This window comes from Phyllobates terribilis, unplaced genomic scaffold, assembly GCF_046119375.1.
Source record: "Phyllobates terribilis strain yellow unplaced genomic scaffold, ASM4611937v1 Scaffold_4__5_contigs__length_816908805, whole genome shotgun sequence".
NCBI classification, from domain to species: domain Eukaryota; kingdom Metazoa; phylum Chordata; class Amphibia; order Anura; family Dendrobatidae; genus Phyllobates; species Phyllobates terribilis.
Window position 1 is genome coordinate 400,708,632 of NW_027362764.1, and position 19,368 is coordinate 400,727,999.

At 44.4% G+C, this 19,368-nt stretch overlaps 1 protein-coding gene across 1 annotated transcript in view; it reads right to left on the reverse strand.

The window, feature by feature from the left end:
- EXOC3 (exocyst complex component 3) overlaps nt 1-19,368 on the reverse strand; it is a 30,512-nt gene that overhangs the window by 5,331 nt on the left and 5,813 nt on the right. The window contains exons 4-8 of the mRNA XM_073678508.1: nt 18,480-19,161; nt 15,221-15,338; nt 6,695-6,820; nt 5,064-5,164; nt 2,396-2,506 (exon numbers count right to left, since the gene is read on the reverse strand). Coding sequence (XP_073534609.1) covers nt 2,396-2,506; nt 5,064-5,164; nt 6,695-6,820; nt 15,221-15,338; nt 18,480-19,161 — 1,138 coding nt within the window. The remainder of the gene's footprint in view (nt 1-2,395; nt 2,507-5,063; nt 5,165-6,694; nt 6,821-15,220; nt 15,339-18,479; nt 19,162-19,368) is intronic.

Below are 19,368 nucleotides of genomic sequence, written 5' to 3' on the forward strand. Positions count from 1 at the left end.
TGACCACTCAGTCCACATCACATGACCGAGCTACATCCGCCGCTGACATCTGCTGATGTCACGTCAACTTCCGGATTTCCTGGATTCACCCAGGCATGACCCAGTCACACACAACTCCCCCGATTGACTGGGCAGCGTTTCACCGCACGTCACAGCCCAGTATCCAGCACGCGCTTATGGCCAATGGAAACAGAGGAGAGAGGGAAAGCGGGCGCTGGATACTGGGCTGTGACGTGCGGTGAAACGCCGCCCACAGCCCAGTCAATCCCGGGTGCGTGCGACTAGGTCACGCCTCGGTGATGAAAAGGAGTCCGAAAGTTGACTGTAGATGTTAGCAGTGGCTGCGGCTGGGGGTCACATGATCAGGACTGAGCGAGCAGCTATAGCGCCGCTCACAGGTAAATATGGCAACATAAGACATTTACAAAAATACTTATTTAAAAACCGATGGGCGAATTATACATTTAAAATTAAAGTAAAAGAAAAAAACAAAACACAATCACAGCAATACTCAATCCCTTTGAGTCCAGCACGGTCTCTGTTGATAAGCTACAGCAGTGAGGTCACATCTACAGCACATGTCAACCCTGCAGCCAATCACTGGGTTCAGCAGTGATGTGGACTGCATAAGCCTCTGAGCCTAGTGATGGGCTGCAGCGGTGTTGTGCACCATAGATGTGACATCACTACTACAGCCTATCAACAAAGGCAAAGCAGCGGCATAGAAGTTGACCCAGGGAAGGTAACAGTTGTAATTTTTAATTTATAGATATGAAAGCATATGGCCATGTAAGATTTTAGACCAGACAAGACCTTTAAGGGCTAGGTTTTGTAAGGGATGAACATATTTAGATTACACTGTTGGGCATGGCTAGTAAAAAGAGATAATGTAACAAATTCCTGTGCTGCTCGCTTCTGCATCCAGAGACAAGCCGCAGCAATAACATGTGAATGGATAGCTGCCTAGATGCATGAACTAGGATAGGTCCGGTGCATGATATCTGCGGATCGTCATTGTGGCTCACGTCCTGATGTGGACGTCAGAATAACCCATTAAGGCTGAGTGCACACAAGCTGTCTTTAACGCAGTTTTTGTTGTTATTTTTATAGCCAAGGCCAGAAATATATGTGACAAAAAAGACATATCTCTTAATATCTTGACTTGTGATCTTCTATGTTAGGACTAAAAACTGCAACAAAAATTGTTGCATGTGTAAATGCAGCCTACACGCAAAACCATTCTAAGGCTATGTGCCCACGATGCAGAAATGCTCCGGATTTTTCCTGAGCGTTTCTGCATCTCCCTGGCAGAAAAAACGCATTGTACATGCGGATTGTACATGCGGATTGTACATGCGTTTTTCCTGCCAGGGACAAGCAGATGTGAAGCGTTCTTCACATGCATTTCCGCATGCTGGTTGACAAGCACCTTCCAAGCGATTTTAGCATCACTTGGAAAGTGCTTCACAACTTGATCACACTGTATAAATCCATGCAAATGGCATGAATTTATATAGTGTGACTCCAAAGAATGGTTAAAAATAAATCTATACTTACTTTCCGATGGCCCCTGGAGACTTGCTTCGCTCCGTCCTGGCTGCCGGCAGCTTGCGTTACACTGAAGGACCTGCCGACGTCAGCATCGCGTGACCCGTCACATGACTATGACGTCAGCGCAGGTCTTTCAGTCCACCGCGATCTGCCGGCATGGGAGGACGAGTGCAGGGGGGGCCGCTAGAAGGTAAATATAACATTTATTTTTTATTTTATTCTTTTTTTCACAGGTTCCATGGTACCCGGGTCCGGAGGAGTCTCCTGTCCTCCACACCAGGGTACCATCCGCACATTGGAACGCATGGAATGCGCATCTACATATACAGTGATGCGGAATCCATGCGTTCCAATGCAAGTCAATGGCGGCAAAAACGCAGCGCTTCCGCAAAATAATTGGTAGTGCTGTGTTTTTTTTTCCGCCAATGATAATCCGCAGCGGAAATTTCCGCAGCATGTGCACAGCACATGCGGATTATCATTGGGGAACATGGCAGGCCTTCTACCATGCGTTTTTAAGCGTTTCTGCCGCTGGGGAAACGCTTAAAAAACGCATCGTGGGCACACAGCCTAATACGACATTTTTGTATAGCTCCTTGGGATGCAATCATAGAGCCACACGAAGGCTTCATCTAGGAACTGTACATTTAGTGCCTTTAGGAAAGCTTTCCATGCTTTGTTCTTAAGGACTTGATCCTGCTGTTGGCCCCAATTGTATGGTTGGGATACGGGGATTTATGAAGGTGTCTTTTCAGCATTCAGGGTAACAGGCACTGAATGACAGTTTTCCCTTTAGAGTATTTTCAACACTGAATTGCTTCAAGTAGATACAGCACCGGCTTACTTGAATGTCTGGCAGTTATTAATGACGGCGATCATATACTGGACATAGCACACAGGACGCTGTCGGTTCTTTAAGTGATCTTCTTTATAGAGCTGCGCTTCTTCGCTGTACCTGTAATTAGACACATTAGTAAATTGCTCCTCATATGGGAAGTAGACAGTCTATACAATAATTCTGTATGGAACTATTACAAACTCCCACTGTACCTATTTTAATACAGATGAAGACAAGAGGTGATCACACAATTTCACGCTGTTATTAATCTACCATAGAAATTGTAGCGCATGTCTGCCCAGCTCTCTGTGCGATCTGTCAAGTGTTAGGAAAACTCTATAGAACAAGGTTAGTTACCAAGTTTGATCCTTCTTTTATGGGAACAAACACTGATCAGCCATAACATAACATTGACACCCACTGCCTAATATTGTGTAGGTCACCCTTGTATGACAAAAACAGACATGTCTCCTCAAGGCATGAACTTCAGCAGCACATCCCACAAATGACTGATCAAATTCAGGTCTGGGGATTTACTTTTTATGCCAAATCAATACCTTTAAGAGGGTTGTCCCAACTCAGCAAGTTATCACCTATTATCAAGTTATCACACCCATTATTATCAAGGTATCACCTATGCTTAGGATAGGTTATAAATTGTTGAGGATCTAAAATGCTCAAACTGTGGCACTTGTCAAAGTTGCTCACATCCATTTTTCCAGCTTTCAATTGTCAACCTTAAGAACAGCGTGGTCACTTGCGGTCTTATATACCCACCACTTGACAGATGCCAATTGCACCACAATACCATTTACAGCTCACAGACAAAGAACAAACTCTGTTGAAGGCTGAACCATCAATTGTGCTTGTGAAGGCTAGCTGCAACCCAACCGAAGCTACCTAGCATGTGATCACAATGGAGACCATCATGAGGATCTGCATTACTACTTTTGCTAGTGATTTAAAGGTAAAGGGTGTGGATTTGCAGCTAATGAAGTCACGGGGTATGAAAGGCTGGGGGTTCCCCTTTCGGGCATCTGTGTATATGTGACATTACAGGGGTGATGAAATGATATACATCTCATGGGTTCTCAGTGACACAACCAATTTGCTCCCATGTATGACACCAGGACATGTAACATACAGGGCTGGTGTGAATTGATTAGTACGACACTGTCTATAGGCCAGGCCAGTGACCAGCACTTGTCCAGCAGCCTGAGATTATGGACCTGGTTGATGGACCAGGTCATGCAACTTGATTCACACTAACTTTACTCATTATGGTTACTACGTCAATGATGTTACCTTACACACTTCCCAGAACTAATGTTAATGCAACAGGTAATGATGTTTCAGTTTGGAGGCATGTAGTGACTTTACATGGAGACTTGTGCTTTGGAAGCATGGGCTGGTAAGTTCCTAGAGAGATATCAATAAATGTCTGCAACATTGCCTATCTTGTCCCTGTTAAAGTCTGGTGTTTGGCCTTTAGTGTAGAAGGACATTGCTGTACTAGAGTGGGTGCAGAGAAATTCTACCAAGTTTAAGGGAATGGGTGACCTGCAATACCAGGACAGGTCATCAAACTTGGGGTTATTCAGGTTGGAAAAATGAAGGCTTAGGGGTGATCTTATTGCAATGTATGAATATAGAAGAAGGACAATGCAGAGATATCAAAAGATTTTTTTTTCACCTAGATCTGCAACAGTGACCATGGGGCATCCTATGTCTAAAGGAAAGAAGATTTAATAATCATCATCATCATCATCACAGATGACAAATCTTTACTTTAAGAGCAGTGAGACTATGAAACTCTATGCCACATGATGTTGTAATGGTTTATTCACTACAAAAGTACAAAACGGCCTGGATGCTTTTATAGAAAAATATAATATTACAGGCTATAGGTACTGGGTTCAGTAATGGGGCGTTGATCTAGGGAGCTAGTCTGATTGCCATAGGTGGAGTCAGGAAGAAATTTTTCATCTAATATGGGACAATTAGCATCTGCCTTATGGGTTTTTTGCCTTCTTCTGGATCAACACATTAGACTATAGGATGAACTTGATTAACTTATGTCTAACTTCAACCTTAAACACTATGAAACTCTAATAGCAAAAAGGAACTAATTAAAAAGGAACTTCTGAAAGTCAAGTTTAAACAGACAAGGATGTAAGGATACATTTAGGTGATTTTTTCATAGTAATGGTAATTTAAAGCGGTTTGGCAGGCATAGGTATTGATAATCTTCCTATATAATAGGTAATCAGTAGCAGATTGCAGGGGAGGTCCGACACCCGGCACCCCCACGATCAACTGTTAATTATTTGCTCTGGCGTCGGCTGGAGGTAACCATTTTGCGCAGTTTCATTCAAAGTGAAGCGGCCGTTGCTGGCTATTGCACCACAGCTTCTATACAAAAGTACAGGATCCCAAGTGCAGTACCAGGCATTGAATGGAGGTCTGCTTAAGGTGTTAATACCTGGCTGCCAAAGGAGCAATTAACCGCTGATCGGTGGTGGTGACGAGAGCTGGACCCTGACCCATCTACTATTGGTGACCTATGCTTTAGATAGGTCATCAATACCCATGCCCAGACAACCCCTTTAAACACCACAACATAAAGGGAAGGTAGCAGTAGTACTATGGTATATGAGTAACTTATACTGGATACCTGTTGAGGAATGCATTCATTTGTTGCAGGCACAAGTGTAAAACCTTCTTCTTCAATTCTTCACTTATCTGAGCGGCTACTTGTAAATTTTGCTCAAACATCTAAAGCAGAAAATACAATTGTTAATTGTAGCAGACAGCATTCAGTACAATATGGGTAAGTGACAAGCTATTTTCCATCTTCCAGATTTCATTTGATTAGTATTTTAGGCCACAAACAATGGTAAATCACCCAAAACCATGTAATTGTGGTCTAGGGGTATGGACCTCACAATGCAGGCTCCAAAGAGCAGAATAGTATGATGAGGCCTAGTAATTTCCCCCGCCACAAAGCGTTCAAAGTGGAGGCCAGGATATAGTAAAGAATTTTAGAACGAAAAGCATTTATCACCCAATCTCCATTGGGATTCCCATCAATCACAATAAGAAAGGTCCCGGACCTCCGTTACTCCTCACTGCAGTCATGTGGTGCAGCCACTCAATTCAGGTCAATAGGACTAAAAAAAGATTTCAAAAAGAGATATTTATCACACATATATGACCACGCCGTGCCATTCAATTCGACTCCAGTGAGGAGGACTGAGGGATCGCGTCCCTGCTTCTCAGGATCATAGGGTCCCAGAGATCCGACATTTAGTATCCTGGTTAAAAAGTGATCAATGTCTTTTCATGGATTAACACCTTTAAAGGTGATTTTCCAGTTTCAGAAGACAATCTTAGGGTAGGTACTTACAGTGCAAAATAACAATATTGTACATACTCACACCTTTATATTGCCCACTATAAATTGGTGCAGTGATGGCACGTCATACTGGCACGTGAGGCTATGTGCCCATGATCCATAATAGCAGCGTTTTGGACACAGCTCACCTGTGCTGCGTCCAAAAACGTTGCGTTGTACAGTACAAGCACAGTGGATGGATTTCTAGAAATCCCATGCCCACTGTGCTTCTATTTGATGCTGAGTAAACTCACCGGTGGCGCGGCTTTACGAGCTGCAGCATGTCAATTGAGAGTCTCCGCAACAGAAATTTCCCCAATAGAATGGATAGGATGCAGTAAAGCCGCATGTGATCAATGAACACATGCGGATTTACCTGCGTGATTGGATTCAGCACTTTGGACAGAGTGAAAATATGCTGCTTCCAAAGCGCTGCTATAGCCTGATCGTGGGCACATAGCATAACGGTTTCAGCCAAATACATGCAACGTGCATATAGCTGACAGCTACATTTATGTAAATCACTATTCCAGTCATGTAAAAAAAGTCAAGTACATTTACAGTGTGTGTCCTATTTGTTCACATGTGGAGACAGGAGCCTCAGTTGGGAGACACAGATTGAAAATGGAATCAAATGACATATTACTATTAGATGATACTGTGATCTGTTCAGATATTGTGCCCACAACTAGCGTTCCCCATATAATATCGATGTTTACTCACCCTTTCAGGGTCCAGTCCCCACCACTGCTCCCAGGGTCCGTTATGCCAATCCGTGAGCTCAGAGGCTTCTTCCGTCAAATCAGGCAGAGCCGCTGAGCTCAGTGTTAGCGCTGCAGACATTAGCAGGCAAAACTTCTTTAAAATGATAAAACCCCTTTACCATGATAACTTGTAGATACATCAGTTACCTGGAACACAATAGCGGGCAGTGTGGTCTGGTAATAGCCATCTTGATCCGCTTCAGGCTCTCGATCTTTATCCCAGTCCTTTTTATCCGTCTCTAAAGCTTTTCTCAACCATCCAATGATATTTGACTTTAAAAAAAAATATATAAAATTACATATATTTTCTTAGGTCTGAGCCTTACAGAGAATCATAAAGCAAACAAGTAGGAAAATTTGTCAAGTCCAGTCTCTATGCCTACTGATAATGACCTAGACACAGTATCTGCTATTGTGGGCAAGACAAAGCGTGTGTATGTCGGTGTACGGGGGTCAGGGGGAACAGCGGTCAGCGTTGGCCTCATAGAAGGTGCATTGTCAGCTTTTCTGATCAAAAATATTGTGCTGTTCAGGAGACATATAAATACCTTCAGCCCCTGGGGAGATGTCTGTCTGCACCCTTGTAAGTCATACTACCAGAACTACTCAAGACATTTGGCATTATTGTTGCCGTATTACACTTTTCAGGGGCATTACTGGTCTGTATTGGATCTCAAGAACCAATCAGGTTCTGACAAAAATATGTGGGTCAAGTGATGATATGCTCGAAGTGCAGAGAAATGTGGTCTGCACCTGAGCCCATCAATGACTACCATCCCATCAATCACTATCATCCCATCAATCACTACCATCCCTTCAAATCACTACCATCCCATCAATCACTATCATCCCTTCAAATCACTACCATCCCTTCAAATCACTACCATCCCTTCAAATCACTACCATCCCTTCAAATCACTACCATCCCTTCAAATCACTACCATCCATCAATCACTACCATCCCTTCTAGGATGGAAACATCACGCACACAAAATATATACAGCATTTTCAGCTTCTAAACGGAAAGTCATGTTTCCAGGTCAACAGATTTATTGATCGCTGCCAACTCCTCTAATATTGCAATATAGTATTAAAAACATTAGTCTTCTATACTTTATTCCCATAAAACCAATGTAGTTAGAACTTTACTAGATGAAATATCCAATATATACAAAAATATGTTCTTAGCCTTGATCCTGTAGTATTTAGGACATCTGAATCATGGATGATGTAGGATACACTACATTATTTTAATGTCAATTCCTTCCCGATCTGGCGATTTAATATTTTTGTGCTTTAATGTTTTTGTCCCGTTCTTTTCCCATTTGTCCCATAACTTTTTTATTTTTCACTTGTGTCATTGTTTTCTGAAACCCATAAAGATTTCTTTTATTTGTGGATGGGGATCTGTGAGGGCTTGTTTTTTCTGCATGACGAGGCATCACTTTCATTGATATTATTTCAGGATAGAGATAATTTACATTTTATTTGCTTCTTACTGCATTTTATTTTTACCAAGTTGCTTCCAACCAAAAAATAAATAGAAAACACTAAATTACTTACCGGTAATATATTTTTCCTGAACCCATGACAGCACCACAACGAGAGAGGGGATCCGCCCTTCCAGGACAGGAAACCTACAGAATAAAAGGGCGGCACCTCTCCACCACCTCAGTTGTTTACAGAGCATGAGAGGACACTACTTAATAGTTATATATCCCATGATTTTTCCTTCTACACACCGCGTGAATCAAACACCACAAAGGAAATGAAGTGATCAACTTCTACCAGTGATGGGAGGGAATATAAAGGGTACTGTCATGGGCTCAGGAAAATCACATTACCGGTAAGTAATTTCGTTTTTTCCTATCACCCATGACAGCACCACAACGAGAGATTTACAGAGAAAAAAAACTTTAAAGTTAGGGTGGGACCACAGCATGTAGAACAATTTTCCTAAAGGAAAGGACAGCAGAAGATTCCAGATCAAGCCTATAGTGTCTATAGAAGGAGCAAGGTGAAGACTGAATCGCAACCTTACAAAATGCTTGATGGGGACATACGCTTTCTTATTGTTCTGCCATGGATTCCCCGGATTAGCACAGAAAGTAGGGTGCACAATTTCCTGACTTCTATGTAAATTGGAAGCAATCTTCGGAAGATAGGGTAGCTCCGGAACCGGCCCATCTTCTAGCATCTGTATAAACAAGGATTAATTGACAAAGCTTGAATGTCACTAACTTACCATGCTGAAGTCAGGGCCACCGGGATAATAGTCTTTAATGTGAAGACCCTGAATCCATGGGTTCAAGCGAAGGCTTGTTAGAGCCATAAGCACTGGATTCAGATCCCAGGGTGCCATCGTTGGACTGAAAATGGGCCTAGATCCAAAACTCACTTTCACATTCCTTGCTTGTTCAATGCAGGTTGGACACTGTTCCAGTAGTCTACGGCTAAAAAGGTCCACTTGCAATTCTCTTCCTCTTTATATGAGGTGCTGTTAAAGATAAAAGGTGAGACTTCGCCAACTGAACTGGTTAGACATAAGTGTCATTAGGGATCTTAGCAGAGTTCCTCTATAATCGTTTACGCAAGATAAAGCTACTCATACATAGATGAATGGAACTTTCTTATATACTGCCTAAAGTTTCTTTAGGTTAGAGGAACTGGGTCTTTAGAGGCAGCCCACGGGTGTGTACCTGTGACCATGCTACTACTGGAATGTAGGAGATTAGTTATTAACAGCAATATTGCCTTGTTTAGAGTTGTGACCCGACTGCTTATTAATTTTGACATATAGCAGGACTCCTTCTACCTTGGGAGACCACAATTCTTACTCACTGCCAGCGAGTTCTGCAGCGCTCGAAAAATCTGCCCATAATCCCGAAATAGTTGAGGTAAACTATTGTCAATGCCTCTTCCTTCGATATGAGAGTTGTCCTAATTACTATAATTCTCCATAAAGCCTTAAGGCTTATTAACATCTGAATGGAAGGACACAAACTGAAAGACTAAATCCTCATTTTATGCCAAGAACTATTCTCAGGAAATTTGATGTTTCATGTGAATTGGAACCTGATTGTATACCTCCCTAAACGCCTATACTACTATATAGCAATCTGGAACTGCAGATTTACTGGCAGGTCTTATAGAGTCCATTTCCAATGATCTAACTCTCAGGAATCTGTACAGCCCATTCGGGTTGTAGCAAACCTAGGTAGGCCTAGGTTAAATATTAGCTTTACAGGTCTTGATTAGGGCACCTGGAGAGCTAAGCACTAGAGCAGGCTAGGCATTCACCTTAGTCAGACTGCTGGAGAGCAGAGCAGACGGTATGTGTCTTGGAGTTAATCAGAAACACAGGCCAGACTCCACAAGTATCAGTGGTTGCCCTGGATAAATATTGTTTTGTTTGATCAAGCTGGGTTAGCTGAGCTGTATATGAGTAGTCAGGGTCTGTCCTATTTAGTCAGAGCTTGGACAAGACCAGAAATATTAATGTTTATGACTTCTGTGCAACCTGTAAAAAGCAATAAAACTGCGCTCGATTGGACCAAACCCACAATGGCAGTATGAGCACTACATGATGCCTCCTACCTTTAAGAGTGAAACCCTACAAGGTTTATTATTAACCTGCAAAACTAAGGAAGCCCTCTTATAGTCACCTGCCTCCAATCGGCATTCCACCAAGCCAGCTGAGCAACCAGCCAGGAATACTGCCACCCTCTGTCTCAAAATAGAGGCTAGGATATTTTTCCCCCTGAATTCAGTAAGCTTGCCATGCACAGTTTACAGTCGCTGAACTTGGTTTTGTCAGACATAAAGTTAGCTGTGCAACCAGTACCTTTACAAAGAGGGACTATGAGGCACAGACACCCTATAAAGCACTACATGGCACAGGGGCACCCTGAAGCACAGAGAGACACTATGAGGCCCCATGAGGTACTAAAAGGCACTGTGAAGCATAATGAGGCCCCATGAGGTACTAAAAGGCACTGTGAAGCATAATGAGGCCCCATGAGGTACTAAAAGGCACTGTGAAGCATAATGAGGCCCCATGAGGTACTAAAAGGCACTGTGAAGCATAATGAGGCCCCATGAGGTACTAAAAGGCACTGTGAAGCATAATGAGGCCCCATGAGGTACTAAAAGGCACTATGAGGTACTAACAGGCGCTATACGGCACTAGGCTATGACGTGCCCTGAGGCACTAGGCTATGACGTGCCCTGAGGCACTAGGCTATGACGTGCCCTGAGGCACTACGCTATGACGTGCCATGAAGCGCTATGCTATGATGTACTAAGATGTGCTATGAGGCACTATGATGTGCTATGAAGCGCTATGCTATGAGGCACTATGATGTGCTATGAGGCACTATGATGTGCCATGGGGCGCTATGATGTGCTATAAAGCGCTATGCTATGAGGTACTAAGATGTGCTATGAGGCACTATGATGTGCTATGCTATGAGGCACTATGATGTGCTATGAGGTGCTATGCTATGATGTGTCATGAGGCGCTGTGAGGCACTATGATGTGCTATAAAGCGCTATGCTATGAGGCACTATGCTATGATGTGCCATGAGGCGCTGTGAGGCACTATGATGTGCTATAAAGCGCTATGCTATGAGGCACTATGCTATGATGTGCCATGAGGAACTATGATGTGCTATGAGGCACTATGATGTGCTATAAAGCGCTATACTATGAAGCACTATGAGCTCTTTGTGAAAGCGCAAAGAGGCTTTATGAGGCACTGTGAGGCACTGCGCTCAGATTTTTATTTAAAAGAGTAATCCATCTGAATGAAGGATAAACCTTTCCTTTGGGTGGTAAATCTCAATTGTCAGACTAGCCCCACCCGAAGGAGCCAACTGATGAGACGCAGCTGGACAGCAGACCTCCACAGAGACCATGTGCTGTATTAACACCATGTGCCGTCCTATGGATGGAGTAAACAGACTTGAGGACAACAGTAAAAACCTCTGAGTGTTACTTTAACATTTACTGAGCAGATTGAGGCTCATTTTTGTGGTCAATTCTGAAGCCCAATCATGAGGCTCTGTGCGGCCCAGACATGTGACTAACTTCAGCCTAGAGGTCTAAGGTCCAGCTTTGGTCCTGAAGCTAAATTTAAAGCACGAGGGCCTTGGCCCAGATGGGGTCTTACAGAGCGCACACACATCCATTTTTGAGTTTTGCACCAACTTCCTTCAGCCTTTCCTAGTAACCATAACAAGGAAAGGGCCCCATAAACAAGGTAAAAATTCTCGAAGATCACTCACCACCAGCTGTACGGATTCGGAGGCTGGACCAAGTCACAGGCCTGTTCCTCTCCATCCGTCCGTGCCTGAGCAATACTGAGTTGGTCAACCCCAGGCAGGGGCGCCACCAATAGTGCGCCGATCAAAGCTGGAGCTGCTGAACCCCAGGCAGGGGCGCCGCTCAACAGGTGCTCCCATTGATGTGCAGAGCTGGAGCTGGCGACCCCAGACAGGGGCGCAGTTCCACAGCAGCTTCTCCACTGATGCACGGAGATGGAGCTGCCGACCCCAGACAGGGGCGCAGTTCCACAGCAGCTTCTCCACTGATGCACGGAGCTGGAGCCGCCGACCCCAGACAGGGGCGCAGTTCCACAGCAGCTTCTGCACTGATCTGGAGCTGCCGACCCCAGACAGGGGCGCAGTTCCACAGCAGCTTCTCCACTGATGCACGGAGCTGGAGCTGCCGACCCCAGACAGGGGCGCAGTTCCACAGCAGCTTCTCCACTGATGCACGGAGCTGGAGACCCCAGACAGGGGCGCAGTTCCACAGCAGCTTCTCCACTGATGCACGGAGCTGGAGCTACCGACCCCAGACAGGGGTGCAATTCCACAGCAGCTTCTCAACTGATGCACGGAGCTGGAGCTGCCGACCCCAGACAGGGGCGCAGTTCCACAGCAGCTTCTCCACTGATGCACGGAGCTGGAGCAGCCGACCACAGACAGGGGCGCAGTTCCACAGCAGCTTTGCCACTGAAGCACGGAGCTGGAGCTGCCGACCCCAGACAGAGGCACAATTCCACAGCAGCTTCTCCACTGATGCACGGAGCTGGAGCTGCAGACCCCAGACAGGGGCGCAGTTCCACAGCAGCTTCTCCACTGATGCACGGAGCTGGAGCAGCCGACCCCAGACAGGGGCGCAGTTCCACAGCAGCTTTGCCACTGAAGCACGGAGCTGGAGCTGCCGACCCCAGACAGGGGCACAATTCCACAGCAGCTTCTCCACTGATGCACGGAGCTGGAGCTGCAGACCCCAGACAGGGGCGCAGTTCCACAGCAGCTTCTCAACTGATGCACGGAGCTGGAGCTGCAGACCCCAGACAGGGGCGCAGTTCCACAGCAGCTTCTCCACTGATGCACGGAGCTGGAGCTGCAGACCCCAGACAGGGGCGCAGTTCCACAGCAGCTTCTCCACTGATGCACGGAGCTGGAGCAGCCGACCCCAGACAGGGGCGCAGTTCCACAGCAGCTTTGCCACTGAAGCACGGAGCTGGAGCTGCCGACCCCAGACAGGGGCACAATTCCACAGCAGCTTCTCCACTGATGCACGGAGCTGGAGCTGCAGACCCCAGACAGGGGCGCAGTTCCACAGCAGCTTCTCCACTGATGCACGGAGCTGGAGCAGCCGACCCCAGACAGGGGCGCAGTTCCACAGCAGCTTTGCCACTGAAGCACGGAGCTGGAGCTGCCGACCCCAGACAGGGGCACAATTCCACAGCAGCTTCTCCACTGATGCACGGAGCTGGAGCTGCCGACCCCAGACAGGGGCACAATTCCACAGCAGCTTCTCCACTGATGCACGGAGCTGGAGCTGACGACCCCAGGCAGAGGCGCCGCTCATATCCGGATCTTCAACCGGTAAGCCTGTCTAAGGTTCTCCTATCAAGGACCATCCGGTACGCTCGTCATCAGGGCCGCAGGCTGGTACAAAACAGTAGCCGGAAACATGTTAGAAGACATGGGTCTCCGTTACTTCTTTTTTCACCGGCGTGCGTCTTAGGGCGCGATTTCCTGGATAGCGTCCTGCGCAACCGGGATGCGCAGCAGCCAGGCCACCAAAAGGTAATGGTGCGGCTGCTGCTCACGCCCGTCCGACAGAACAGGCCCCCTTGGACCCACCATGGCGCTTCCATGTCCTTGGCGCCGGCTGCAGCAGAGACTGTGCCTTGTTGGAAACCGACCAGCCCAGGTCTGGGAATAATTTTATCTTCTTTCGCCGTTTTAACAAGGTTCCCCCATCAAGGAAAGGAAACCAACTGAGGTGGTGGAGAGGCGCCGCCCTTTTATTCTGTAGGTTTCCAATCCTGGAAGGGCGGATCCCCTCTCTAGTTGTGGTGCTGTCATGGGTGATAGGAAAAATAAAAATTCTGGCATGTCGATTGTTTTTCTTTATACAGCATTCACTGATTGGGTTAAAATATTTAATAGACCAGACTTTTACGAGAGCAACAATACCAAAATATGGGAATTTTTTCATTTTTATTTCTTTAATTGTAATGGTTGGAAAAGGGGGAGTTGATGTGAATTGTTATACTTTTTTTTTGCTTTTATATTTTTAAACATTTTTTTGCACTCTATTTTTTTTAGCTGCCGTAACTTCTGGGCAATTTTCTGTTTTTGTCATTTCCTCCCCTTCTTCTAAAAGACAGGCATATGAGGACTTGTTCTTTGGGGACTCTCCAGGTCAGTATAATTATGCAGATACCAAGCATGTATAGTTTTTTTTTTTTATTTAAGTGGTGAAAGAAATTTGGAAATTTGTATTTTTTGACACATGTAATGTTTTAAATTTTCAGGATCTGGGTGAGGGCTTATTTCTTGTGCCCTGAGCTGATGTTTTTACGGATACCATTTTTGGGTAGATACGATGTTTTGATCACCTCTTATCACATTTTATTGCAATGTTGCGGCGGCCAAAGAAAACGTAATTCTGGCATTTTGATCCTCTCTCTCGTTATGCCGTTTACCGATCGGATTACTTTATATTTTGATGCATACGAGCCCACATCAAAATCGCTCACACGACATATGACGTAAATATACGTTAAGATACTTGAACCTACGATCGTCTGATCGTTTATATTATATACTGCAGAATATAGGACAAATCACAGTCTACTATGAATGCCAGCCACAGGCTGGTTTTCACAGCAGCATAATCATGGCAGGTCCTAGCTGTCATAGCACCCCGTGATCAAGTGGGGGGGCTGATGTGTAAGTGTAATTGTATGCCCACACCCCCACCCCTGATTCCATGCTTAAGTATCGCTGACGATCTCTGACAGTAGCATTTAAACGGGTTAGAAGCAGCAGATGGTATAGTCAGCGTCGGCCGAGAATAGTACAGGCTCAGCTCCTGTAACGGTACATCATATGTCTGGAAGGGGTTTAAGGTAGCACTAATATATGTGACAATGTTTAGTATAGACTACTACTTTACTAAATGTGATAAGCAGATCCAAAATAAAAATTGGCCATAGCCACGACAGTCCAGCTTACATTTTTAACTTGGGAGAGTCAGTTGGTTGAGGTGACAACCAAGGTGATATTTCTTTTAGTCAGCGCTTTGATAAATGAGGCTTCAATGACTTGCAAACCCAAGACAAGTTATGGTGAAAAAAGACCTCTTACTTGGAGAGTCGCCATGTATTTATGGAGAAGCTGGTCCACAACGTCTTGAGAAAGAAGTGGTTTCATTGTCTTTATGTCTACTTCTGGGATCAGGTCCACATTTCCCATCATTTCTGAACTATGACAGAGAAAAGAATAAACTTTATTCTTTAGGCATGAAGAAAAATGACAATTACAGCTCAACGTCTACCGACAGGTCTGACAGGAGCCATGGCTTATATCCACCGTCATACAATGGGGGATGCCCTTCTACAATCTGTACACCCCATGTGGTCTTCATTTCTTAAGCTGTCCTCCTACTGCCTGTGCAAAGTGGGATCCACAGCATTTCCTTTTTCCATAATGATATATTCAGTTCTGGGACAGTGCAGAAATCAATCTAGACACAGCAGAAATAATTCAGATGAAGGACATGGCGATTTCAGCAACTAAAGTGTGGTGTGAGAACAAACCTTCAGTAACCCTCCAGGCAACAATGATGGACTCTGCTAAAGGGGTTATCCAGTGAAAACAAGCTATCACCTATCCACAGGATAGGTAAGACCTTATTGATCCTTGGGGTCCAACCGTTGGGACGCACTCCAATCAGTAGATTGAGGAATTTTTCTCCCCGTTACAAAACAGTATGGAAATTCAGACGCCCGACCTCCACTCCGTTCAAATGACATGCCTTGCCCATTTAAGTAATTCATTTAGCAACGGTTGGGCATGTGCACTGCTGCTCACTCTAACGGGGAGAAAAGTTCCCAGTTCTGCAGATCGGTGCTGGTCCAAGTGGTCACACCCCCATCTATCAACAAGTTATCATATATTTTGTGAACCCCTTTAATGCTGGGTATGATTGTGAGCTCCAAGATACAAAAATCTGCACTATGCCCTACAGAGAGTATTGTCCCTATAGTGTGATCGTTTCCCCTTTACACCCTTCACAATTACCATATTGTTCAGAAAACAGACCTCTGAATCCAAGCATGACATGGGTGTGTGGGAGACTGGGGCAAACTCAAATCAAACCTGATTCAAACCAGTTTGACATCCCTTCATATTAGGCATCATAGAGTGAATGTTACAATGACATTTACAACCTATCCAGAGGGTAGGTGAGAAGTGTCTAATTACTTGGAGCTTCAATGCTGGGACCCCAACCAATCACACCAATTGGGGCTCCCAATCCGCTACTGATATGATCAATGGGTGGCCAACTTCCAGGAAACCACTATTCAGGAGAAAGAAGAGGCCAAAGCACTGATTTAGCAGTGCGTCCCCATCTACATTGTCCCTGTACAGCAGCGCTCCCAGAGAATTACAGCAAGGCCCCATTTATTTAGATCTGGTGATGCTGAAGTTCCTCGCTAGGGCAGCGAAGTATAAGCTGATCGCACGATCTATACGCCAGCAACTTACAACCTATTGGAATGGCTCATTGCCGTTTTTAGGGTATGGACACAGGGGCCTTAACTGCACAATTTACTCATCTCTGCAGTGTTTGAATGAGATTTTGGAAAATATAATCTACAATTCTGCTACTGTATTATAAGACTTTTATAAGAAAAAAAAGGGTGGGTTTAGTTTTGACCAATGCCAGGAATTCTAAAAAAAAATAAATTAAATAAGTCTCCTCTCTTTGGCTCAAAAAAGAAGTTAGAAAACAAATTTTTATGGAGTCTGAAGAATTTTCTGGCTCTTAAATTCTATTCTCTTGAACACGACACTTTCTGCCATGCTATGTATTTTGTCATTGGTTTTGGATACCCTCTAACACATAGTCACCCGTGTTTTTCTTTTTATACAAAAAAAAAGCAATATTTCGTTTTTGTCAAAATATTTTACAGGAAGATATTTAGACAGGAAGGTGTATAAAGATAATTTATTTCGCTTCTGTGTATTTAGTTTTGAGTACTGGGAGTATGCAAATGGCTCTTCTAATAAAAATATATATCATATAAAACTAATAAAGGTTCCTACAGAAAATTTCATACATGGCTTATTTACATCAGATTTTCCTAGTTATCACATAGTGCAGCTACTGCTAGCTAGAGTACAACAGATGTGAGTGGGCACGAGAGCGCCACCTACATGTAGTGTAAAATAAACGCAGAAAATAGGCTGCAGATTGTGAAATCCTGCTCACTAAGCGGTGGAAATGCAGTGGATTTTTACTGCAATTTGCAATGAAGGGGATTAAAACCGCGCATGTTTTTATCAGAAGGGTTCCAGGTACAATCCAAGTTATAAAAATAACCTTTTAAATACCATTGTCAGTCTCAGCATTAGAGCTGGCTGTCAGTCAGTGCCAGGGATGTGGCTTCAGCGGCCGTTCACTATGCACTGAGCGGTGAGTACAGCTGCACCGCCCACCCCTATGACTGAAAGCCAGAGGCTGCGGGAGGAATCAAGTTCATTTCCTTCTGGCAGTGGGGCTTTCAGTGCACTATTAACCTGCAGTTTAACCCCATATCTGCAGGTTAATAACATTATTTTACATGCTAGGTTCTCTGTAAATAAAAAAAATAAATAAATAACCCAAAAAATAAAGAACTATGCATGTTTGATATCTGAAGAATCATATTACCAGGACAGATTTACCATACAAAAAAGTATGTTAGATTAAAAAAAAAACTGCAGGGGTGGGTTTTCTTTTTCTCGCTTTCCAGCACATCACATAACAGAACTTGCCCCGCAAAAAAAATCAAGCCTTTAGATGACTATGTGGACAGAACAAAATAGTTCTAACTCTTGGAACAAGGGGGCGAAAAAATGAAAACGCATGAATGGGAAATTGCCAGACCAGGATGGGGTTAAACATCCCAACAATGAGCAGGCTGATTTTCCATCACCCTAGTCATGACCAGCAGAACCCTCTCCCCACAACATTCATAACCAAGCCATGTTCTCCTTCATCCCAACAGCAGATTCTGTACATGATGACTGAAGTAGCTGCTGATGCTGTGTGACCACAGGTCAGCGGGGCATTATACATTGTGACACCTCACTCATCTGCAGACATTTTAGCCTCTATATTAAATCTATATGAAATCAGAAACATGGGATGAGCTGATCTGCTGCAGTGATTTATCTATTGGAAACAGATGCTGAATACACAATATGACAGAGCGCACAAATGCCGCCTCCAGCCATCCAGTGCCATCGATTTTATGGTAAGACTGGACGTCTACCACTGAAACTTTGGCTACAGAGGCATTATTAGTCATTAAGTCTAGTTACCAGGACTGACAGATGTACAAGCCTGTAGCATTACCTATTATAGGTGTTCAAAACCCAAGTGAGGAGGCTGACAATCTCATTAGCTTCAAGATCTTCTGACGCCAACTCCTGGATCCGTGAAGACAAAGCTTGGTGATACAACTCTAACACCTTATTGAATATATTGTAAGTCACTGGAAAACATTGCACCATAAGGTTTTTAACTACTACGAGATCATCCAGCACATATCGGCGGATAATTTCCAAATGGCGGACCAACCACATTTTATCAGACTCTCGTGTTTCTGCCTGACTGCCTTCAATTCGGGTTCCAATAGTTTTTTCCAGAACCACAAACATCTTTTCCTTCCACTTCTTAGGTCTTCCCGGAGGAATGAAACCAGTCTGCTTTTTCCGGTCTGTCATGCGACGGTCTATTTTCTCCTCCCGCTCTATGATGCGGACAACCGAGACAACCAAAGTAGGGTCCTTCCGAACAGTGGTTATGGACCTTTGTATGACCATCCACAGCTGTTTAGCCAGCTCATCAGAAAGATGCTGAACCTCCCCAAAGTAATTCTGAATCAGGTTCATGTCATGGGTATTTTTGCTGTCCATCCGGTATTGTTCGTACATCAGGTCATCACGAGAACATTCCAGGTCCATCAATTTTCGATGTGCTTCCAATAGTTGCCCTTGTACAATGAGATCTTGTGTCTCTTTTACAATTTCTGGTACTGTAAAATAACAGATATACTTTCAGAAGAAAAACAGACATTCATCACCGTATATAACATGTTTTGTGGCATCTAGGTATACTGTACTGGTAATATATGCCAGAACAACATTATACCACTACAGATAACCACAATGTATCATTCTAGATCAACTGTGCCCTCGGTTAGGAAAACAATCACCTCCATTATAGAGCACCCTGTCACCTC